The 25,717-nt window shown below is 34.0% G+C and overlaps 2 protein-coding genes and 1 pseudogene across 2 annotated transcripts; 2 read left to right on the top strand and 1 right to left on the bottom strand.

Annotated features, from left to right (window-relative positions):
• Positions 1–9,619: 9,619 nt before the first annotated feature.
• LOC147948668 (uncharacterized) lies at positions 9,620–11,150 on the bottom strand. The gene is made up of 3 exons (XM_087468065.1): positions 10,533–11,150; positions 10,076–10,407; positions 9,620–9,884 (listed from the first exon to the last, which is right to left on the bottom strand). Exons 1-3 carry the CDS (start codon positions 11,148–11,150, stop codon positions 9,620–9,622), a joined length of 1,215 nt encoding a protein of 404 aa, XP_087324191.1.
• Positions 11,151–11,313: 163 nt separating this feature from the next.
• On the top strand, positions 11,314–13,080 carry LOC104748510 (cullin-like protein 5). Its single transcript, XM_087477150.1, has 5 exons — positions 11,314–11,508; positions 11,599–12,061; positions 12,142–12,322; positions 12,408–12,800; positions 12,891–13,080. The coding sequence occupies exons 1-5, from the start codon at positions 11,463–11,465 to the stop codon at positions 12,927–12,929; spliced, it is 1,122 nt and encodes a 373-aa protein (XP_087333276.1). The 5' UTR covers positions 11,314–11,462; the 3' UTR covers positions 12,930–13,080.
• A 10,863-nt stretch (positions 13,081–23,943) lies between these two features.
• On the top strand, positions 23,944–24,044 carry LOC147948667 (small nucleolar RNA R71; annotated as a pseudogene).
• The last annotated feature ends 1,673 nt before the right edge of the window (positions 24,045–25,717 follow it).

The following is a 25,717-nucleotide window of genomic DNA, read 5'->3' as shown; positions in this document are numbered from 1 at the left end:
TGGCTCTGCCTTACTCATGTGTGGAGAGAACATGTTCACGTCTTTTAGCTATCTCAAAGTAGCATGCTCCGACAACCAATAAAACTAAAAGCCCTTTTCCAACGTCACAAAATCTTTTGATAGTAACTAATGCTATATTTCTCAATGTATTTGTGGAAGTGTCTTTAACACATCATTATGTAGCCTCTATCTCCGAGCTCCTATGGATCTATCAAAAACGGTTTATGTTTTTTCAATCCATCTATCTATGTTTGTTGTAAGCTTGTGTTTGATTAGCCTATTTTATCCAACCATTAGGTTGATGAGGTTCTACTCTTTATATTCCTTTGGGATTGAATGAATGGTAACAACTACGTTTTCATAAAAAAAGGTCTATGACCAACCAATTAAGGTTGAAAAATTAGAAGAAAAATAATTTGACATAATTAAAGATATAATAGAAAATTATAAGCACGATAATATATGAATCTCAAATCAGTGATGAAAAAATAAATTAATAAAAAAATCTAAAAACACTACAATAAAATTCAAAATAGAGTATTAGAAAAAGAAGACGCATATATTAATCTTACATTTTTGTTTGGGTCAACATATTAATCTCTTACCTATTCCAAAATGGAAAAAGGAAAAAAGTATTGGTTTAAAAAAATAAGAAAAATTTACCTTTTCATTAAAATGTTTTTACCAATAGAACAAAGTTTTAAGCAGTGTTTTTGAATAAATTATTTTGTTAGATGAAAAATGTGAGACGATTTATGTTTATGTAGAAGTGAGTATATACATTATTTAGAATTAATAATTAACTGTACATTTTTCTTAATCTATTTTCTATTTTTTAATTAATAACTTAAAATTAAAAATAAGTAAATAGTGTTATAATTTTGAATTTTATGAAACATATAATCTCCTTATCATTATTTTTTTTAAAAAACTGTTCATTTTTTGTAATTTTTTGATAATTAACTTTTTTATTATTAATATTGTTTAAACAATTTTTTTTGTTTTTTGTCATTATCTCAAATTTATCCTATTAAATATTAATTTTTACACATGTCAAAATCTCAGATTAATAACTTAACACGTGTCAAAATCCTGTTAATGGCTAACTTTCAAAATCCAACTTTATATAATAAGATAGCAATATCTCGGTATAAATTAGGAAGCTAACCTATATAACATATTTTATAACCAACTAATTAATCAAATAATAACTATAAGTCTATAACTTTATAATTTATAACTATTATATAGTATACCAAAAAGAAGTTGTGTACTTCCAAAATATTAAATAGGGGATGTTAAGGTTTAGTCCAATTTTATTAACTCTTTACTACATATATGGCTTGGGTTTAATTTGTGTTGTTTACTACTAATTTTATGTATTCAGTTTTACTTTATATAAATAAAACCATTAAGCAACAAAACAAAAATAGCTATAAACAAAAAGAAAGGACGACAAAGTACAGAAATTTTGAAACAATTAATAAAAAAGAAAATAAAATATTTAACGAAGTATACGACAAGGTGACCCTATTTCACCTTATATATATTTGTTATGCACTGAAGCTTTGTCCGCTCTAATCCAAGAAAATATTCAGAAACAAAGGCTCTATGGCTTTAAGGCAAGTAGAAACGGACCTGCAATTTCTCATTGCTTTTTGCAGATGATTCCTTTATGTTCTGCAAAGCCTCGTTGGATGAATGTACGACTCTCCTACACATCCTTCAACAATATGAGAAAGCATCAGGTCAGAGCGTAAACTTCCAAAAATCGGCTCTCACATTTGGCAAAGGTATTGACTCAAAAACAAGAAATGAGATTAATGATATTCTCAAAATCCACAAAACTGAAGGTTTTGGTCGATATTTGGGTCTACCTGAGTTCATTGGATGAAATAAAGCAAATACTTTTTCATATCTAGCTCAAAGAATTGATCAAAAATGGAAAGTTGGTACACTAAACTTCTTTCTCCCGCAGGCAAAGAGGTTCTCCTGAAGTCAATAGTTACTGCAATCCCAACATACAGCATGTCCTGCTTTCTCTTACCCCAAAGAATAATCAGTCAGATCACAAGAGCAATGAGACAATTTTGGTGGTCTAGCAATAAGGACAAACATAAAATCCCTTGGATAGCATGGAGTAAGATAACTGACCCAAAAGATATTGGTGGTTTGGCAATTAGAGATCTTAAGGATTTCAACATTGCTCTGCTCGCTAAACAAAGTTGGTGAATTCTCCAACAACCAAATTCTCTCCTGGCAAGAGTTTTCGAAGCAAAATATTATCCTAAGAGGAGCCTTCTAACATCAATATGCAAATCAAACTCCAGCTATGCTTGGAAAAGTATTTCCCAAGGTATTCATCTGATCTCTCAAGGCATTAAACATATAGTGGGCAATGGGAAAACAATAAATGTTTGGCATGATCAGTGGCTTCCCCATAACCCACCACGGCCAGCGAGAGGACCTGGAGCCCTTATCTACCCCAACTTAAAAGTTACTGATCTGTTATTTCAGGGTAGTTGGAACGTAACGCTGCTCCAACAAATCATGCACCCTGATGACATCCCATATATTAGGCAGCTTAGACCCTCTATAACAGGAGCAGACAATGCCATTGCTTGGATTCATACAAAGAACGGATTATACTCAGTTAAATCAGGATATCACCTCCAGCGTAAGCTTTCATTTGATACATCGCCTCTTGTTAACACTTAAGCTAATTCCTCTGAGGTCACATCTTTTACAAAAATTTGGAAATACAATATGCCTCAGAAACTTAAGCATTTCTGGTGGAGATGTCTTCACAATGCTCTGCCAACTGCAACAAACTTAAAGAAGAGGAAAATGGTGATCGACGATACATGTCAGCGATGCGGTGAAGCACCAGAAGACCTCAATCACCTTCTTTTCCAATGTAGGGTAAGTAAAGAGATTTGGAACCTTGCAACCAATAACCACAGTACAGGTTTCATCTTCTTCTCCACATCTATAAAACAGAACATCGACCTATTGCTGAATTTAAGTAAGAACCAAGGGAAGGAGGTAAGTTTATTCCCTTTCATTGGTTGGCGAATTTGGAAGATGAGGAATGACATGATCTTCAACAATAAAATGTGGTCCATTCCCGATATTATCAACAAGGCTGTCATCGATATTCAGCAATGGAAAGAAAGTTTTCAAACTAGCCAAGAAAAGACATAGGATCAGCAAGTTCGTGCCTATAAGCAGCAACAGTCTTCGGAACTATCTACATCCAGAAATTCTATTATACAGAGTGCCAAAGATTATTGCTGTTTTGGTGACAAATGATTCTGCAGGGGTCGCTTGGGTATTATATGACAAAAATGCACAATTAATACTGCGGGGTATGGCGTCCATCAGCCTAATGAGTACACCCCTTGAAGTAGAAGCTGAAGCTTTAAAATGGGCAGTTCTTCATCTCAACAGACTGGGCTATAACAATGTCACCTTCTGTGGAGATTCTGAAACCTTGTATAAGGTATCTCACATTCTTACCTACAGACATAAATCTCAAGATCGGGACCAGTCCCTCATCACAACCCAATTGAAGGACATTGAGACCATTGCCTCATCGTATGAAACCATAAAGTTTGTTAAAATCTCACGTATTGTAAATGGTGTCGCTGATGGTCTGGCTAAAGATGCTAGGATAAGGAAGTTAAATTTTGTAATCTCTTGGAACAATTAATGTATGTTGAACGTTGTGAAATATAAAAGTACTGTTGACGACAAAAAAAAGTGGAAAAAGGAAGAAGCACGCGAAGTGAGAGTGCATCATCAAGTGTGATGGGACTCTTACGCAACTGTTCACTACTCACTCTTTACTTTGTTTATTTCTTCATCTTTTCACGTATTATTTATTTGTTTCAACAAACCACATTATCATCATTATCGACAAGTTCTTTTGTTCAAACAATCTTTTACTTTCAGCTCAAACTACATTCTAGAAAGCTAAAAAGCACATATATTTGAACCATTTTTTTTTCATCGTTCATCTCTAGTATATCTACTAGTCTAGTTTCGATATAATACCATCGAGAGTCTCGTCCTATGAGCATCGATGATCTAATTAATTATGAAATTAGGTGCTTTTTCTTATTCCATCTCAAGGTATACATAGAGAGTAGAGACTAGAGTACACAATCTATATATTAATGTACAGCAAGAAAGGATAGAGATGACACAATAACGATTTATAACAGTATGATTAATATCATTGCACTAATATATATATATATATATATATATATATATATTGTTTAATCTCTAATTTCGAACTTCATGTAAAGATTAAAGCCCTTCTAAGTTACAAACGAACTAAACCTTTAAACTATATTAGTGCAATGAAATATATATATATATATATATATATATATATATATATATATATATATATTTCATGATAGTAAAATGGGTAATCAGATAATAGAATTAATGAATGGTTTGGTTAGATAGAAAAAACGTGACGTTTGCTTGAATTATACTAAGAGTACGTGGTTCAATATATTATACCCTGTATAATTCGGAAGTACACAACTTTTTTTTATAAACTATATAATATAAGTTATAGAATTAATTATTTAATATTTGATAGGTTGTAGGTTATATAGGTTATATGAGTTGTAACCATTAATTAAATCTCGATTTAAGATCCTTTTAAAAAGAATATCGAAAGAATTTCATCAAATCTCCAAAGAATATTTAATTAACCATATATAGGTAACAAAATCTCAAAAACTTAATCACTCTTCCGCAGATTAAGAGTGGTTTCCGATTATACTTCTTTATACAAGGTAACAAAATCAAAGCAGAGATGAAGAAGGAGAATGTTACGAAATTTAAGAATGTTCTCACAAAAAGAATTAGAAAATCATTGAGAAATTTTCAGTTACCAAAGTGTTAGAGCATGAGTTAATTTTAATCACTAGATTTTAACCGTGTACAAGCACGGGTACGGTTATAGACAACCACATATTGTCCAAAAATATATTTAAATAATCACATTAATTATATTTTATATAAAAAGTGCAATTGAAATAAAATGAATTTCAACCTATGCTCTAGCACGGATCCTAATCTAGTGATATTTATTAGTTGATCATTTTCGTTTTGTCTTTCAAGTTTAAACGTCACACACATATATTTTTGGCACTAATCAACAACTTTATATAATTATTGATTATTTTAATTAGAAAGTGGTTCATGAAGTTCAGTTTTAGATTAAGTTGCATGTTTTCCATATAAACTCATTTGCTTAAAACAATTGTATTCGATTTTTGTATATGACAGTTGATCATAAATTTAGTATATGGCACTTATATTGCTATTAACACTATAGTCTCGACGATTGACATCATATAGTAGCATACGATTCAACCGATCATCAAAACTATAGTATTAATATCAATATCCATCCACATGGTACGGTTATCGCTTTTGTCAAATGATTCAAAGCCAAAGCTGTCGATAGTGTCAAGTTCTACAAGTTATTGCATGCAGGGTCGGCATGAATGAGATCTTCAATCGGTGATACCACGAAACACATTCTTTGACCGTCGTCAAAGCTATTGATTATTTCATCAATTGCTACTTCATTTTCCTTCTTTTCTATTAAATCAGGAAAAATATGTTACTTCTTTTCCAAGTATGACTTAATGGATAAATGCTTGAAACCCACTGATCATCAGTCCTCTTAATTTAAAAAAAGAAAAGAAAAATAGTTAAAATATTTGCTAGTAACATTAAAATCTTTTATCTTAAAGAATGAGTCTATTTCCATTTACAAAGTAAAAAAATGTATATTTTTAATTAAATGAGAAAATGTACACAATTGGATAAACTAATCTATATTATTATTTTCACAGCAACTTTAGCAAATAAGGCTTCAAGTTGAGAACTATTTACAAGCATGCCATTATAATTAAAACATTTTTTTTAAAAAATCGAATAAACATTAAATTAATTACTCAAATCTTGATCAATCAACCAAACAAAAAAATAGTAATATTTGGATATGGCAACAATACCCAACCGAAAATTTAGCTACTTTGATGCCACAAAATTAGTACGTAAAATCATAATCTCATTTATTGGAATGAATATTTTTAGTTTAGGAAAACCATATTTGAAAAAAAAATCAAACAAGGAAATCTTTTATTAATCCGAAATTTCTTTTGAAAATATTCTATCAACAATGTTAACTTCGATTCTTAATCTAATAAGAATTTAGATTCCCATTTTTTAAAAATATTACTATTGATATATATATATATATATATATATAAACTTAATAAAAATTTTAAAATATTATGAATTGTAAACTTAAAATAGTTTAAAATACTATACAATCTGATTATATAGTTGACGGGTTATAAAGAGGACGGGTTGGATCATTAACTTTGTGCTAAAACACGGATTAAATCCTTATTTTATTATTTGTCAACAGTACTAATATTAAAATATTTGACATATCAAATTAAGTAGATTTAACTAAAATTAGGAAAAATGTCACATCTTATAAATTACTTCTCCTGTATTTAGATCCCCTTATTTTGCTCTAATAATTAATAATTCAAATAGAATCCGAAATAATAAACAAAACAAACTACATATAACAAACAAATGGTCATACGGTGTATCACGAAATAAAAAATTAATATAAATATTTAGCAACACAAGTGGCATGATAATTTAGTTATTGTTCAGTTTACAAGACATCCAATATTTAACAAACAAATACAAAATAAATTATAAATATAATAAAATTTATATGCAACGCTTACACAAATCCCATAATACTAAACTAAACTTATACATATGACAAATGAAATAACACAAAATTATCTTAGTTTTGAAATTTTTAAATTAATTTAACTAATAACAATATGTTAATAATCAAACAAATTTGAAAATTAAAAATAACAATTTGTCCCGCGGTGTACCGCGGGTTAAAATCTAGTTACTATACAAAATTGAACAAAAAAAAGTAAGTAAAACACGTGTGTAATGGCCATAAAATCTTTTTTTTTTTTTGGATTCGGACTTCACCGAGTACTACACTAACGTTAAAAGTAAAACTATTCGAGTTTTGTTTGCTGATCACTCCTAAAAAAGTTTCCGTTTTGTTTTATCCGCTCCTCTCCCCCAAAAAGTTTGAAATTCAAAATCCCTCTCCATCTCACCTCTTCATGAATTATTCCTCCGGTTTTGGATTTCGTATCTCTCCTATCAATTGATACAAAACTTTCTATCCTGGCTCTTTTGAGATGTCTTCGGACTATTATATACTATATGAGATTAATGCTTACTTGCTTGATTTTTTTGCATGTGCACAACAAGTTCACTGTACAAGTCTGCGGCAAAGCTAGTTGGAATGGTAAAAAAAATAATAGAACTATACTTAAAATAAAATAAAAAATAAGGTAGCACCTTATCATTTATCTAGTCATAAAAGTGGTCTTATTTTCTCATAATTGACTAAATTTCTTTTGTTTATCAAACTTTTTAGGTGAAAATTTGCTGAGAACAATTTGCAGATACCAAATCCGGTGACATGCTGGTGACTGTGGTAAATAAAAAAAAAGCTAAGATTGTGAACCTCACATACATTGTTTCATTATTTCAATTCAGGTCCATCTCTCAAATAGAGCTCTAAAGTCCAAAATGGTTGAGAGATGAAATTTTAGAGGAAACCACGAAACAGCCTTGGAAGAACATCAAAGATTTAGGCTAACCTGGTTTTAGTTTTGTAATTATATAGTGATTTGTCAACTTTTTCAATGCTCATTAACACCTCTCAGAAATTGTTTTCCATATGTCAGGTCTATCACAAATGGAGTTCTAATTTGGTTGAGAAAAACCATGAACTAGAACAAGAATCAGAGTTACGACAACAAAGGTTTTGCAAGGTCTGTGTCTTATTGTGATTTGTCATTTTGATTTTGATCTCTTCGAAAGTAGATTCTGCTTTTCTAGTAGAAGAGGATTGGGTTGATTATGACTTATGTAATCCTACCGAATGTAAAATAGTAGATACTCCATTCAGTGTTGTGTTAGTCCTGGAAAACAAGGTTTACTAAAACTGAATAGACATACTCTGAGGTAACCACTTATTTACTGTCAAAGTTCTATATACCCAATCGTATAAGGTATATGTGGGAGTCTAGGTAAGCACCTGTTGTTAAACCCTTCTCTATGTTTTGCCAATCCATCTGTTCAACTTATTTATTTAGAAAAAAATATTGATTTTGGGTTTTGCTCTTTTCCCATTTATGTCTCCAGGAAATTAGCACATATCATGATGTCCACAGATTTCAAAGTGGTGCTTTTTGTCTGCTTAGTATGCATTGCTTGCTTTTTTTTTTTTTTTTTTGCTTCTTTGATTATTCTGCTTAATTAGTGAATTACTTCTTTGCTTTCTTGATTCCTATGGGTCTGCTTAATTCAGTACTTGCTTCTTTCTCTGTCTTATATTGCTACATGATCCACATGTTTACTCATTCAACTTGCTTATTTCAATTCTTACTTAATTTTAAGTATTTATTACATTTAGTTTTAGTTAGTTTGTTGTGATTAACAATATTTATTTATTGGCGCACGTACTCGCAAACTAACGAACTAGAGCTGTCAGTGAACCCATTTCTTTTCATGTTGCCTAACTTATGTCAATATGTTAATTTATTAAGTTAAGCATTTTTTACATGTAGTTTTTACTAAATTTATTGCGATAAGCATATTATTATCTGTTACTATGTACTATTCGTGAGACTTTAGAGCCTTGTCGGATAATGTTGTAATTATTTTTGTTAAAGATGTTGTATTTTATTTCTTGATTGGAGGACATATTGGTGTACGAACAAATTGTTTGCAAAAATAAAGATTTAATCGATTCAATACTGCGTGAAATAGAAGAGAAACTACCACTTCTCAAATGTATTCCTAATATGCTGCTGATTTCATGACTGTTTTAAATAAAAAAATATATTAAAATATTGGCAGATTCATACATACTATTAAAATATTGGCAGATTCATACATACGATTTCAAACCAAAAATATTATTCCAATTTTATCCTTTGATTTTTTTAATTATATTTGTTTAAAACTCAAAAGAAATAAAAAATAGATAGGAAAAACACTTTTTCTATCTATCTATAATTTTTTTCAGAAATATCCTAAAATAGTACTAAAACAAATTTTATGGACAAGTATAGCACACATTACATAAATTCCCAAAAATAGCATTATTTATCTCAATATTTAAAATTAATTTGTAGAATTTTTTTTATAGGTTTGGATTCTCAATTTCACACTAAAATATAAATTTAAGCGGCAGAGTTTAGTATTTTGAATTTAGAATTAATTTTAAAAAAATAATTTTGAAATATAGTGTTTTTTTTTTTAACATCTTCTTCATTAACTTTAATATGAGATTACAAATATATCAATGAGCATAAAATTAGCTCTAAAATCCATACAACCAATACTTATTTATTTTTTTATTTTTTTTGTCATCTGATAGAACTTCAAAAGAAATGAGTCTGGGAAAATACAAAAGAAACAAAGACAAAAACGAGCAGAAAAAGACATAAACAAACTAAACCGCCTCATTTCTCACTTGATTATGAAGCCAAGAAGGCCCTCCAAGTGAGAGATAAGACTGAAGTCTACCATCTCTTGTTATACTCTTCGCAATTGCCAAAGCAACAGTGTTGGCAGAAATCGCGACCGCTGAAGCTCTCCAAGACGTGAAGTTTGACAACTTCTCATGTATGGTACTCAGGAGGATGCTGAAACGCAGCCAAGCAGCAGGATTGTTGACCGCCTCTATAACCATCCTATTATCCAAGGCAAATTCGACTCTGTCAATATGAAGTATAACTAAAGCATCCAATACCCATATGAGGCATTGCAGGGCCGCTACAAACCGAGAATTGGAAGTGCATCTCTCGCATGGTATAGAACCTGACCAGTCTCATCCCGCAAAATCCATGCCCCACCAGTTAGTCTCGACGAGCTATACCACGAAGATCCAACATTGCATTTAACAAACCCAGCCATCGGTTTGGACCATTTCTTTTCCACAGTACCTTGCTTCGTGTAATCTTGTACCGTGATGTCTACTGGCCTAGACTGAGCCTCCTTCCACTGAGTAGAATCCTCCTGTGCTTTTATGACTAACTCTCTCATATCTCCATTTTTTCCTTGGAACATCACGGTGTTTCTATGTTTCCAGATTCCCCATAGTCCCCAAGGAATAGCTAGTCTCACAGAGCTGGGGATCTCCTCATTTTGCATGACCATGAGCAAATATTCCCAGTTTTTATCAATATTCTCAGCAGAGAAGCTGCCATTAGGGCTAGGAATATTGGCTAAGGCCAGAGCCTGGCGTGCCACTGGACAATCAAACAGCAGGTGACAGATAGTTTCAACAGTTGAGCCACACCTCAAGCATCTAGTATCTCCACCACATCCTCTTGAAGCCAAGCGTTCAGAGACCGCTAAGGCACCGGATAGCATTCGCCAGAGAAATTAAAGGTTCTGATCTTGGGAACAGTTTCCACCTCCCATACTTTTGCCTTTAGTTCATTGTGCTTAATCAAGTCTTCAGTACGAGGCTCGTAGAGAGTAGCTAGCGTCTGCACCAGCCAATAACCACTTTTAACCGAGTATGATCCTGATTTTGTGTATGGCCAGATAAACCTATCTCGATGATCTAGCTTCAAGCGCATAGATAAAATTCTCTTAGCATCATCTGGAGGAAATAATGAAAGGATTTTTTCCCTATCCCATCTAGCAGTGCTTGGTTCTCTGATCTCAGCCACTTTCAAGTTGACCTCAAAGAATATCTGTGAACGAAATGGAGCTCTGGGATGCTTGTCCTTTATCCATTTATCTCTCCAAACCAGCGTATCACAACCATCACCAATCGACTTCATCAGACCAGCCTTTAACAATTCACGCCCATGAATGATGCTTCTCCACGCATAAGATGGTCGCGAGCCATTACCACACTCAAGGATAGACGTGTTGCGAAAATACCTACTCTTATAAAACCTCGCAACCAAAGAGTCTGGTTTATTGAGAATACGCCATGCCTGCTTAGCCAATAAAGCGAAATTACACATTGCTTTCTTAATTTGAAATATAGTGTTATTTTTGGAATTCTAGACATGTTGTGCTAAATTTGGAAAATAAACTTATTTTAGTGCTATTTTTGAAAATTTCCCTTATTTCTTTTAAATTTTAAATAAATAAGTATAATTTAAAAGAAAATCAAAGGGTAAAATTAAAATAATATTTTTTATTTGATATCGTATGTATGATATCGTATTTAAAAAATAGGATATTGGGGCGCTAGGGTTACGTTTATCCGATTTTTCTTCCTTGAGAATTGAAACTGTCTACTTTGATTCCTTCTGGTTCAGGATTGGATTATCATGAAGCCTATTCCTACGTTTAACTATGGCCCCGCTCCTGTTAGCGGTATATACGTTTTCGATCTCGGATTTGTTTTTTCTTTTTGTTTGTGGTACGTTCGTTGCTGATCCTCTAAATTTCATATCATCCATTTAGCTCCACTAAACAGAGAAAAGTACTTAGCGGATGCGTGGGAGTTGCTAAAGCCAGCAATCAAAATCATATTAGATGATGAACATGATAAGTCTGTCGATATCCCCTGCACAAAGATTTATATGGCTGTTAAGCGTGCTTGCTTTGCGGATCCCGAAACAGTACAACTGCATATTTTCGATCTTATTGAGCAGGAGTGTGAGCCACACCTTGCTTCGGTTTTACAGTCTTTAGCGAAGCAAATCAGTGATGATCCTTCTGTTTTGTTGCCACTCGTTTACAATTGCTGGTTAGACTTTAGAAGGAAGATGCTGTTTGTGTCTGACTTAGCCATGTGTCTGAGATGTAATGAGTATACACTGTGGGACGGGTGCCAGAAGCTTTTCCATAAGCAACTCTCCATGACCTCTCAACTTCAACATCAAGTTATTACCGGCATATTAGGACTCATCACTGATGAAAGGAGGTAAGTAAGACGGAGTCTCTTCTTTCCTTCCTTGTTCCACTACTCTCACTCTTTCCCTTGCATTTTTATATGTCTACCAGATCAGGCAAGACTGCTGACAACACGAGTCATTTCCTAAAGAATCTGATGGACATGTTCCATGGGCTGTCGAAAGATGTGTTTGAGAAGCCTTTCCTTGATTCTACTTCCAAGTTTTACGCCGAGGAAGCAGAGAAAATCCTGCAGCAGTCCGACATTTCCAACTACTTGAAATATGTTGAGGTTACATTACATATCAAGACTAGCCTTTTTCATTTTTTGGTCTTCTTATGCTATATTCTTCTGGTGATTGTTTGTTTGTTTGCAGGGGGTTTTTCACGCAGAAAGGAAAAAATGCCGGGAGCATTATTTCTTCTTTGCAGGTTGCTGCTTACAATTACCGGGAGTTTTAGAGAGGCAACTACTGGAGGCTCACCTTTCTTTTCTTGAAGAGGGTTTTAAGCTATTAATGGATGAGAGTCTCATTGATGACCTTGGAAGAATGTATCGTTTGTTCTCTAGGGAAGATTATTTGCTGGATTATATAGACCGCAGTTTGAGATCCTACATCTTAGCCAAAGGAGAGGGAGCGAGGCAAGAAGGATCCTTGCTTGAGTTGTATACTAGCATTGATAAGATATGGCGTCGATGCTTTTTTGAGGATGAATTATTGGAAAAGACCATCAGAGACTGTTTTGAGGGTATGGGTCTGCATGTGCCGGTATGACTTCTTCTTCTTTTCTATTTGACCCCCCTTCTTGTTGATTCTTGAACTGTAGATTGAAAACTGTGTGTGTGATTCTTTGGACAGGGTGAATTTTCGGATCAAGAGCAGTGGGAAGATGATTAAAGCTAACTTGTCGAATGCGTGGAGGGGTGGATTATTAGAAGTTGTGGTTGCTAGTATTGTGATGCCTTTCTTTATCGATCTCTTGTAAGACTAATTAACCAACAGGCTAAAGAATGTAAGTAAGATATTCTTAAGCTTTTGACTAGTTGGAAAAGAGTTATGCTACCATATCCGGAAATGGATTACACTCAACTGAATAGTGCATAAAATACGTCTACACAAGGGCAGTTATATTCGGACAGAATTACCAACAAAATTATATTTAATATGTCAATTTTCAGAGTCAATCTTGAAGATATTGCTTCTTTGTGATAATCCTTAACATACTCCGTTGCCAATAAGTACGTTCTCCATTAACAATTTTTCTTTCACAAAAGCATATTAATTTTGCACAATATGAACTTAGAAAAAATAACTTTTAACCTGTTTAGTGATTAGTTTAGAAATTATCTATACAATATGTTACAGCATGATATATATAGATCGGTAGTGTCTCATTGTTGTCGCATCTTCTTTTCTGAAATAAGAGCCAGAATTCAGACAAAGCGTTATCTGAAGATACCTCAAATAAGTCTTCGTAGCAGTTGAAGTCTTGGATAGTAATCTTCTTTTTGGCCTGGATATAGCGTATCTTCTCTGCATTTAAGTCAGCATCTTCAAACACAACCGGAATCATTGATGCTCTCCTTGTTCCATTCACTGGTTGAGTGGTTTTTCTAGTTGGTGGTGGCATCTGAAGGCCCGGGATTAAGGTTGCTGGATCAATAGAGGGTAAAGTTTCTGCCTCAGACATGTTGTTGTCACCATCAAGGTGATTATCGTCATCACTGCTATAATATCACCTTGAGTCTCAGCATCAAAGGCCATAAGATAGTCTTTGTTTTCGTGTTTCAGAGAACCACAGTTTCTACAAAAGTTTCTGAGTCGCTCATAACAAAATTTCACTACAGTGTTCTCTCCAATTATGAATTGAAGATTCTTTTGAAAACGAAGCGGATCATCTATGTTCCATGCTATCCTAACCCGAACCGACCCAACTTGGTTGATATTTTAATCATAATCAACCTCAGTTACAAAACCTAATCGATTCCCAACCCATCTAGCCATAGCATTTCTTAAGTAGAGAGTCGGAATACCTTGAATTTGCACCCATAATGGAATGATCTTCATTTCACCATCAGTTATGTTAGGATACCATCGATGAGTAGTTAGCATGCAGTCATTGAATGACCATGGTCCGCGATTGAGCACCAAATTAAGTGATTCCTCTTATTGAAATCAGAATTGAACGCGACCATCTTCTAGTACCCGCCCAACGCAGCCATCTACAAAATCCCATACTCGAGGCATTTGGCGGATCAGAGCGTGTAAATTCTGCTTTCGTGGATTGACTGGAGTAACCACCATAGAGTAGCGGTTAATGTTAGCCGCTCTTTCACAAAATTCCGTTGGGAGAGATATTGGGATATCCTCGATATAAGAGAACAATCTGATTCAAATGTGCAGATGGGCTCAGACAATCAAACAAGCCCAACAAGGAAGCCCACTTCGCAGAAGTCCACTTCACAGAAGAAGACAAACAAGAGAGCTTCCCAGAAACAGAGTATCATCGGTACAAAGGAGGATATGCTTCACCTGAAGAATCGATTCAACGTTCTACGGGATGACTCACTAGAGCCAGCTGGAGGATAAGATATTTTTCATATTCTAGATTGTTCTATAGTATAAGTTATATATTGTAAAGGAGAAGCATCTTTGTAAAATTATCCAAAGTAATAGTATCTTTTCAAATCAGTCCAAAGTTCTTCGTAAATCCTACATGGTATCAGAGCTTTTGTAAACCTTAACAGGTGAAACAATGGCTGCCACATTTCCATTCCCAGATAACGTTCACGTCACCAGCTCTGTCACTCTGAAGCTGAATGACTCAAATTACCTCCTGTGGAAGACACAGTTCGAGTCTCTGTTGTCAAGTCAAAAGCTCATCGGTTTCGTCAATGGTGCTGTCAATGCACCTCCGCAGACTCGCCTAGTCATCAATGGTGAAGTCTCCAATGAAGTTCCAAACCCTCAGTATGAGGCATGGTTCTGTACCGACCAACTTGTCCGCTCTTGGTTGTTCGGTACTCTGTCCGAAGAAGTCCTTGGTCACGTTCACAATCTCGGTTTAAATTCGGGTTCGGTTTGGGTTCGGTTCGGTTTAGTTAATTCGGTTTTCATAAAATTCTAACCATACTCAACCAAAGTTAGTTCGGTTTGGTTTGTGTTTGGGTCGGTTTATGTTCGGTTTGGTTTGGTTCGGTTTGGCTTTAATTTGGTTCGATTTTGTTCGGTTTAAAAATTAATTAATGTAACAAAACAAAATTCATTGTCCTTTAATAATAATATGTATAAAGTAAACAACAAATTGTAAGTTGAATAATTCAACGAATCCATAAAATTTTACCTAAAAATGATAATAATATTATTATTTAATGTTTAGTAATTAAAATAAAATAAAAATGAAACAAACCAAACAACATAAGAAAATATAAGAGTCTAATTTCTTATAAGAACTTTTGAGTTAATTACAATTTTACTCTTAAAACCTAGGGTTAAAGTTTTAGAAATAATTAAATCTAATTTAACATAAATAAATTAATAAAGAATATAAGATTATGATTACATATTATACAAAAATTATAAATATTTTTAATTAAATTAGTTAATAAAAAGCACATTGGGTTATCGGTTCGGTTTGGGTTTAAACCGAACCAAACCGAACCGTTTGGGTTGAGAAAAATCTTAACCAAATGGTTTGAGAGTAGGATTGGGTTTGGTTTGGGTCGGTTTGAGTTCGGTTGGGCCAGTTTGGTTCGGATCGGTTCGGTTAAAATGCCCACCACCCTTAGCACAAAGTTATGGATTTTCCAGTGAAGGGACCGCTCGTTCCAGGCGAGGGAAGGACAGAGTCTCGGTTGGACGTGAAGGAGAGGAGGAGGAGGAGGAGCGATCAGTGGGCGCGAGAGGCAGACGGAGATCGATCGAGGTATACATTTACAGTGGAAGATGCAGATACTAAAGTGTCCCAAATCTTGGAAACTGAAGTATTAAAACAGGAACGTGAGTGGCTATGAAAATGAACAGAGTGAAGTGGCTATTTCAAAAGTCGATTATGATGAAAGAAGAACCAGCTTCTTGGAGATTTAAGTTTTAAAATATGTTTATCTTTGGTGTTATGGTGTTCCACGTTTGGCATAAATGTTAATCTAAACACACAAGCAGTTTTAGAGTGGAACTTCTTGTGTTGTATCAACTCAAGCTGCTCACTAGATTATCTGTTTGTGTTGTGGTTTATTTGTATCAGAAAGCAAAATTCTTGTGAAAATGAATCTTTTGTCATCGTATTGTACTGAACACAAGGAAGAAATGAAAGTACGGGACATCTTGGTTCTACGTTTGACGATATAAAAGAGTTTGTTTTTCTTAAGCATAAAAAAATTTCGAACTGTGCATTAACAATTATAGTCTCCTAGTTCATTTGGTAATATACTGATCTGGATTTGGAAAGTTTGATACTACCTTGATGCCTTCTTCCTTGCTTTATTTGGTTTCCCACATGGCCCGTTTCTTTCATCATTTTTATAAAATAATTATAATTTATTCACTACAATTGAGTACATATTCAGTTGTACTATTTTCTTAAATAAAAGTATGAGTTTCATTCATTTCTATTTATATTTTTTTAATATTTTAACTTGTAAAAATTTTTAAATCATCAATTTTAGTAGTAAAGATTACATTTGTATTTAAAAACTATTGGTGAAATGAGTAATTTAGTAAACATAAAAATTTGTATCTACTTTGTAATTCATTTCACAATTTAGAGTTAAAATTTGTGTGATATATTAAGATATGTGAATTCAAATGATTAATTTTACATAAAATTACATGTTTATTGTAATTTGTAACTGAGAAATTTTGGAAATTTTTTTTAAAATATATCTGTATATGCAAATTACTATATTTAAAAACAAAATAAATAATATTTTCAAATTTTTGATGATATTTTGGATTATATATTTTAGATATATTTGAAATAAAATATTATATTTATTTGATTATAATTTGTGCCCCACCCAAATTTGTATCCTGGATCCGCCACTCAGACCATCGATTTCACATGGTTGGAAAGTGGTATTCTGGAGAGTTTATTACTCAAATAAAGTCTGGAACCCTTTCCAGACTTTCGGATGAAGACTATGCTCAGATACCGTCGGTTTTATTCCCTACAACAACTGGGGCAGTGGGAGTTATCGTTTATTACCATGTCAAGTCTATTTTTATTTGAAGAACCTCGAAAAGAAGATGAGGTTGGCGAAAATGGATCTATGTTATTTCTACCAGCTTAGGGCGCACGAATGTATTGGTTTACAAGATGTTGGGAATAAACATTTCATCTGTTGTTGCCTTCGCAAGTCCATGTAGGACTCTAGGAAGACTTCAAACTGAAATGACATTACAACCCAACTGTTCAATTTGTTATACAAACGATAGTCATTAGTATTTGAGCAAATTCTTTATCTAATAGTCTTGAAAGACTTATAACATTTATTTACGTTATAAACTCCTTAGAATACCATTAGCAAACACCCACGTTGTTAAATCTGGTAGTGGTATTGATCATCAATTCAATACGTTATATATAATCATTTATTTGAATTGTACAACTTGAACTTAAATGGCACAGTAATCTGCTATTTCAGAGGTAATCTATCTTACATTTTGTAACAATGAGTACGACAAGAAAATCTCTCTTCCATACCTCATAGTTCAACAAGGTTGAGATTTTAGTGGAACTCACAAAAACAATTTATCAAATATATCAATATTCAAAAATACTATGCAATATGTTATAAAATTTACAATATTTACTCAGCAATAATGACAATAATGAAATAGTGTTTTTCTTAAATGGCCATAAATTTGATTATTATAAATGCTCGGAATAATTTGATTATAATTTGATTATTAGCATACTATATGTACCAATGAGACGCTTAATTAATGTCAAATTAAAAAGAAATTAATTCTTAATACTCAGCATAAAATGTTTTTAGGTTTTAATGATGTTCAACAACAAATTATTTAATTTTCACCAAAATTGTTTTTGTTTTCGAGAACAAGATATAACAAAAAAAAATTTGAAAAACAATGTGTGTCAAGTATGTAATAGATTTTGTATATATGTGTGATTTACCTTTATACATTTTACCTTAAGAAAAACAATTATATTAGATTTTATATAATATTTTAGCTAGTGGGACTGAATGTATGATCTGAAATATATGATAAAAATAAAATTAAGTCTCGAGTTTGCCATTTAATTTGTATTATTAAAAGCTTAAATCTCATTTAAAATATACAATCAATTCATTTGGAGGAGTTATATCGTTTATTTCTTCTTGGTTACAACTAAATTTTTTGGATGTGAATTCGACGTATGCTGTGATTTCTAAACTCTACAAGATACATGTGTGGTTAGATCATCCGAGATCATAAAGATAGCCATTTGACATGGGGTTTATCTTCAATTTAAACATGTCTCTTCCACTTGAAAGGCAGAAACAAAAGCTGTTATCTACTATACAAAAAGTTGGATTTACGGCTTTATATTAGTTTGTTTTGAATGAGATTGTGAAATCCACATTTACAAGATTCTCAATTCGTTGCCAAAATTGCAAATCTCCTCCTTAATATTCAATCATTGATCATTGGACACCAAAATTCTCCTCCATAAGTTTTACTTTCTAAATATGTCTTTTAGTACAATAGCTCATCGCTTAGCCAAGTTTGGTTGTATTTTTTTTCTGATTTCTAATTAAAGTTTAGACTCTAAGATTAGTTATAAGTGCACCAAAATCTATATCGATTTGGTTTAATACCAATTTCTCATATTTCTTTTGTAAGAGAAACTGCATTACAACCTAAATTATGGTATCTGTAGATTAAAGAAATACAATGTTTAAAAATAAAAATGATAGAAATAGACATATTTAAATCATATTTTTGTCTATATTTATAAGATGTGGTTGCGTTTAAATATGGTGGTCAAATAGGTATTGATTGGTTCTCTTGCTACCTCCCACAAATGCTGCGTTTGTGGGTGGTAGCGGTTGCAAGCGATTGGTATCAATCACACAAACCGCTTTCAATCACTCTAAATCGCTCCCAACCGTTTCAAACCACTGAAATTCAAAAGCCGTTTTCCGCAAGCGTTTGCGGTTGCAGTTGATTGCGTTTGAAATTTTTTTTTTAACTAGAAACAAATCAATGATAAATATAATGAAATATTTTTTATATATCTTTTACCTAACTATTTTATTCATTAATAATAGGAGAAAATGAAGTACGGATACGATTGATAATATTAAAAAATAAGATTTCAATTAACAATAATCCGGAAAACTTGATATAAATTTAATGGCACATCGCATGTAATTTTAAAAAAAATCTAAATAAAAATATAACATTTTATCAGAAATTGAAGAAAATAAGATTATTTGTGAAAATATAAAAACAACTTGATATGCTCAAATTAACCCTAGAGCTACTCTCTCAAATTAAGAGATCAATGCAGTATTTAGGGGTCGAATTCCACAAGGACTCAAGACTACAAAATAAATTATAGAGTTTTATAATTATGCTAAACAATTTGATTTAAATAAAGAAAAGCAATGCAAAATATTAAATAAAAACGGTTGTAAATTCAATGGATCAAAAAGCTAGGCCTAGGGAATTTCTCAGGAAATTATGAAATATTAAATCAATCAATTAATTAGGATTCAAATAATTAAGAACAGATCTAGAACTCTAAACACTTTTGTAAATTAAATCAGTTCTCACTGCAAATAATATCTAAATTTAAAACCAGAAAATCCAAATCTCTTTGCAAAATTCTAGGTAATAAATCAGCAATAAAAACAGGCTTAGATTGTTCACAAAATTATTAAATCAAATCTCTTTGCAAGAAATAATTTTGCTCATCAAAAGGTTTTATCAGGAAAACCAATTATATTCTCACATCAATTTATTTTCCTAAAGTATTAATTCTAGATGGCCAATCAAGGATTAATATGAAGAACAACCTAAGATGAAAATCTAGCAAGATAAAGAATCCTAAATAATCAGATCTAATAATTCATAAAATCCCTGTGAAAAACCCTGAACCTAACAAACAAACTACTCAGACATAATCAATGAAGAACAAAACATGATTCTGAATAATAAGCAATTTAAATTAAAAGAGTAAGGAAGGAGTTTAAGAATTCTTCTCTCAAAGCAGTTCAGATCTCTCTCCCAAAAGCTCTCAAAATCTCACAGGGTTGCAGAAAAATAAAACTCTCTAGAATAAAACTTTTGGGTTTGGAAAACCTAAAAACACTATTTATATGTCCTAAAACACGTCAGGGACTTGTGTTGCAAATATGGAAAACTTCGGGCAATTTTGTAAAACTTCCAAATTTGAAGACTTGTCTCGATTTGCAATGGGTGTCGACCGATGCTCTTCTAGTGTCGATCGATGCCCTTCGTATAATCAGACTTCAAATTGATTCTTCGAGATTTATGCTCCAAAACAATCCAAATTGCTCCATTTCGCTCCTTTCATGCTAAAAACCTGTAAAGACTCAAAAACAATCTAGAAACAAATGAAAAGACACTAAAAGACTCCTTATATCATGGTTAAAAACCATAAAAACCATGATATATCAACTCCCCCAGACTTAGCCTTTGCTTGCCCTCAAGCAAAACAGAAACTTAGACCTGTGAAAGAGGTTTGAAAACTGGGAACTCACTCAACTGCATAATGATTCTTATTTGCACTCTTCATTTACCTGACTCAAGAACTTACTACTTATACTTAACCATGATAAGCATCAACATTCCTTACTCAAATCCCACAATCCTTTGGAATCTCTGAAATCTCCATTGTCATCTCATTAGTCAATATTAAAGCACAAATAAGGTGAATTCTTACCTTGGGTGTATTGATCAGTAGCATATGGACTCTCTTCAGGCCAAGACATTCTTCTTACATCTCCTTTCCTCTCCCTTTTCTCACTTCCATTTTTTTTTCTTTTCTCTCTTTTCTTATTTTTTTTTTCTAATTAAAGGTGTAAGCGAATACCGGGGTCATCGGTAATTTACCTACCTCTCGCTTCCAAGCTTTGTGTGATCATTTGACTCAAGAGTAGAATAATGAGGTCACAGGTAATTTACCTACCTCTCTAAACTGATCAAAATCATTTCATCTTTTATTCTTTTTTTTTACTTAAAGCACTGAAGGGAAGAGAGAGGGGAGACATACTTTGAAAAATTGCACTGTCTTGTATGGCCCAAAGAAGAAGTCTAGTCCACTGATTTCCAACCCCAAAGTAAGAGATTAAGTCCGGTTAAAATCCTGATAAAAGTTGAGACAACGTTAGATCAATCAGATATCCATTGAATAAGGGTTTTCAGGATTGTTGATAAGGTTCATAGTCTTTCTAAGCTTCAGTTCTGAGATCAAGCATAAACAAATAATCATTAGAGTGTTAGCCAAATAAGAGAAATCATTAATCAAGATCATAATTCCCAAAGACAAAAAGAAAAAATTTGAAAAATTTGATTCAAACTTTATGGTTTTGACTGACACAACTGAAACTCAAAAACAGAAAATATAGTTAGTAACTAACCTCCCCCAGACTTAAACAACACTGTCCCCAGTGTTATCAAGTAAGAGGAAAGCAAAAATAAAATAAAATAAATAAAAATCAAAAGCAAAAGAAAAAGAAAAACCTACCAGTGGGTTGCCTCCCACTAAGCGCTTGTTTTCAGTCATTAGCTTGACTGTGTTGGAGCTCATGCATCTGGAGGATCAGAACATGGCATTGAAGTCCTCTTCATCCAAGGTGGTGTATAAGCTTTAGGTGCATGAGGCTTGCCAAGGATGTTAGGAACAAGATCAGGGTGGGATTTAGGGATGGTTGTGCTTCTCTTATGTCCTGCAAAATCATCAACAGAAGAAACAAGCACTCTACGATAATCTCGTGGCTTGGTTAACTGTAAAACAGTTTTTGTAGCTTTGAAGGTCTTATTGATGATAGGAGGAAGTTTAGGAGAAGGAGATGTGTACCTTTGCCTTACCTGAGGGCTCTGGAGTGTGGATTGATGACTCTTCTGTTTGGGAACAGGTTTCTGACTTGGAGCATCAGTTTTGGAGCTGTTCTGTCTCGGTCGTGGAGGGGTGTCGATCGATACCCTCTTGGTGGCATCGATCGACACTGAGCCTGATGCTCGTGTTGCAGAAACTTTTTCAACAGAAAAAGTCTGTCCATCAATAGTAGAAGCCCTCCTCAGCTTATCCATCTCGAAATTCAAACTCAAACCATCCACATTCAGTACTATGTGTCCCTTCTGCACATCAATGATGGCACCAGCTGTAGCCAAGAAAGATCTTCCTAAGATGAGAGGATCTTTAGGCTCTTGATCATACTTCAGCACCACAAAGTCAGTGGGAATCATGAAGTTGCCAACCTTAACTGGAATATCCTCTAAAACACCTTCAGGAGTTCTTCTGGGGCGATCAGCCAAGATAAGAGAAATCTGAGTTGGCTTGAATTCTGTCATCCCAAGTCTCACAGCAACAGAATGTGGCATCAAGTTGATGCTAGAACCAAGGTCACAAAGTGAGTGTGCAAACCTTCCTGTAGAGATAGAGCAATCAAGTACAAAGCTTCCAGGATCTGATAACTTCTTAGCAGTCTTACATTGAATGATTGCACTCACTTCCTTAGAGACAACCACCTCCTGATTCTTCTCTTTCTTCCTCTGTACAGGCTGGTTCAACAGAATTGCACTGACATCTTTTGTAAGAAGTGCTCCTTCTTCAGGGCTCAAACCATTGGATACCATTCTCCTCACATACCGCTTAAGAGGTGGTGAAAGCTTTACTGCATCAATTAAAGGCATCTCAATCATTACCTTGTCCATCATTGCTTTGCATCTAGCTTCCTCCATCTCTTGCTTAGACTTTCTTGGCTTGGGAAAAGGAACCTTAGGCTTGTAGACCCTTTCAACTGTTGGAACCTGAGATTTCGCAGCTTCTGGTTCCGTCTGAGAAGAGTGTCGATCGACACCCAGGTGGTGTCGATCGATGCCATCATCTGGATCCGACAGATTGGCCGATTTTTCTCCTTGTTCTGCAGAAAACATTTCACCATCATCTTCATCTCTCACTGATATGGCATTGCAAGCATGTCTGGGGTTTGACTCAGTTCTTGCTAGAAGATAATTCTCTTGCCTTTTTACAGACCCAGCAGTCTGTGCAACTTGAACTTCCAGCTTCTTAACATGAACATTTAATGCTTCTATCTTCCCATTCAGCTCAGTGTAGACATTGTCAATCTTTCCATTGAATGTCACTGTCAGATTCTCTTGTCCCTGAAGAATCTGCTCGAGCATGGCTTCCATTCTATTCTCAGAAGAAGTCTGTGGAGGCGGAGACTGATAGGATGAGTTCCCATAAGTCCTTGTGAAGTTGCTCCCTTGTTGCTGCTTCTGGTAGTCCGGTTTGGGAATGTAGCCTGAAGAGTTCCCACTGTAAGGCCTGTGGCCTTGCTGATTGCCAAATCTCTGACCTTGATTGCCATATACAAAGTTGACATCTGCTTCTTCATTCCCAGTCTCAGGTTGTGGCTCAAATGATTCAACTTCAGCAGCAAAGTGAACTGATTTCTTACCAACCAGAAGATTATGAACTGAATCAAGCTTAGCATTAACAGAAGCTAGCTGGTTTGCATCAAATCCTCCATGCAATCTCTTCCTTTCAGCATCTGCTCTCTTAGTACTATTGCTAGCAGCTAAGTTCTCAATCAACAATTCAGCATCTTCTGGCATTCTTGTCTTGAAATTTCCATGACTTGCAGCATCTAAAGCCAACTGATACTCCCAGTCACACCCTCTGAAGAAGATACTTAGCAGTTGAACTCTTGAGAAACCATGGTGTGGACAGTCCCTTTGGTAAGCCTTGAATCTCACCCAAGCTGCTTTGAAAGCTTCATCTGGTCTCTGCTTGAAGGAAGACAGCTTGATTCTCAACTCATCTGACATTGCATCATCATAGAAGTGGTTGAGGAAGGCCACCTTGACATCACGCCAGCTTGTCAATGATCCAGCAGGCAGCTGTTTCAACCATTGAGATGCCTCTCCTGCAAGTGAGTAAGGGAAGAGTTTGCAGAAGATGTAGTCCTCAGTTACCCCATTAGCCTTGATGCTAGTCACCAGATCCTCAAAATGCTCAATGTGATCCAAAGGCTTCTCATTGGGCAAAGCAGAGAAAGGTCTCTGCCCAACTAGTTGAAAGTATGCAGGTTTCAACTCAAAATCATTCCTCTGAAAAGGGGGAGGAACAATAGCAGACCGGTTCTCATACACCAGATCAGCCCGATTGTAGTCATCAATGGTCCTGATCAGATCCCGGTTGTTCTCCTGTCGTCGAACAGGGTTCTGTACGTGGTTGGCAGCTCCACGCACGTCAGCAAGTTGGTGTCGATCGATGCCACCTGGTTGGTGTCGATCGACACCCAGATCCGGATTATCAACGACACCAGCTTGCTGGTTCACAACAGTCTGCTCGTTGACAACAGGTTCAGGGATCACGTTCCCTTCTGCATCAAGCTTTTGGCCCTGCACATTGCGCAAGTGGCCCTCTTGATCCCTCAAAACACCAGCTTCATCACGCATCAGAATGATTGTATTAACCATCTTCAGAGATTTAGCTGCCTTTCTGTTCTCACGTTCTAGTTTTCCCAACTCTTTGTTTGACAAATTCACAGTAGGACCAGACTTGTTATTCCTTGTGTGAGGTTTAGGAGGCATGCACCTGAAACACCAAAGAGAAGAAAAACAAAAACGTGTTAGTTTGATAATAAAAAGAAAAAAAAAAATCTAGACAAAATCAAAAACTCAAATCTAATGGTAGATCAAAGAGTCCCCGGCAACGGCGCCAAAATTTGATATGCTCAAATTAACCCTAGAGCTACTCTCTCAAATTAAGAGATCAATGCAGTATTTAGGGGTCGAATTCCACAAGGACTCAAGACTACACAATAAATTATAGAGTTTTATAATTATGCTAAACAATTTGATTTAAATAAAGAAAAGCAATGCAAAATATTAAATAAAAACGGTTGTAAATTCAATGGATCAAAAAGCTAGGCCTAGGGAATTTCTCAGGAAATTATGAAATATTAAATCAATCAATTGATTAGGATTCAAATAATTAAGAACAGATCTAGAACTCTAAACACTTTTGTAAATTAAATCAGTTCTCACTGCAAATAATATCTAAATTTAAAACCAGAAAATCCAAATCTCTTTGCAAAATTCTAGGTAATAAATCAGCAATAAAAACAGGCTTAGATTGTTCACAAAATTATTAAATCAAATCTCTTTGCAAGAAATAATTTTGCTCATCAAAAGGTTTTATCAGGAAAACCAATTATATTCTCACATCAATTTATTTTCCTAAAGTATTAATTCTAGATGGCCAATCAAGGATTAATATGAAGAACAACCTAAGATGAAGATCTAGCAAGATAAAGAATCCTAAATAATCAGATCTAATAATTCATAAAATCCCTGTGAAAAACCCTGAACCTAACAAGCAAACTACTCAGACATAATCAATGAAGAACAAAACATGATTCTGAATAATAAGCAATTTAAATTAAAAGAGTAAGGAAGGAGTTTAAGAATTCTTCTCTCAA

This window comes from Camelina sativa, chromosome 2 (assembly GCF_030686135.1).
Source record: "Camelina sativa cultivar CO46 ecotype springtype chromosome 2, ASM3068613v1".
NCBI classification, from domain to species: domain Eukaryota; kingdom Viridiplantae; phylum Streptophyta; class Magnoliopsida; order Brassicales; family Brassicaceae; genus Camelina; species Camelina sativa.
The sequence above is the reverse complement of the archived record's forward strand: the minus strand, read 5'-3'. Positions and strand labels throughout refer to the sequence as shown.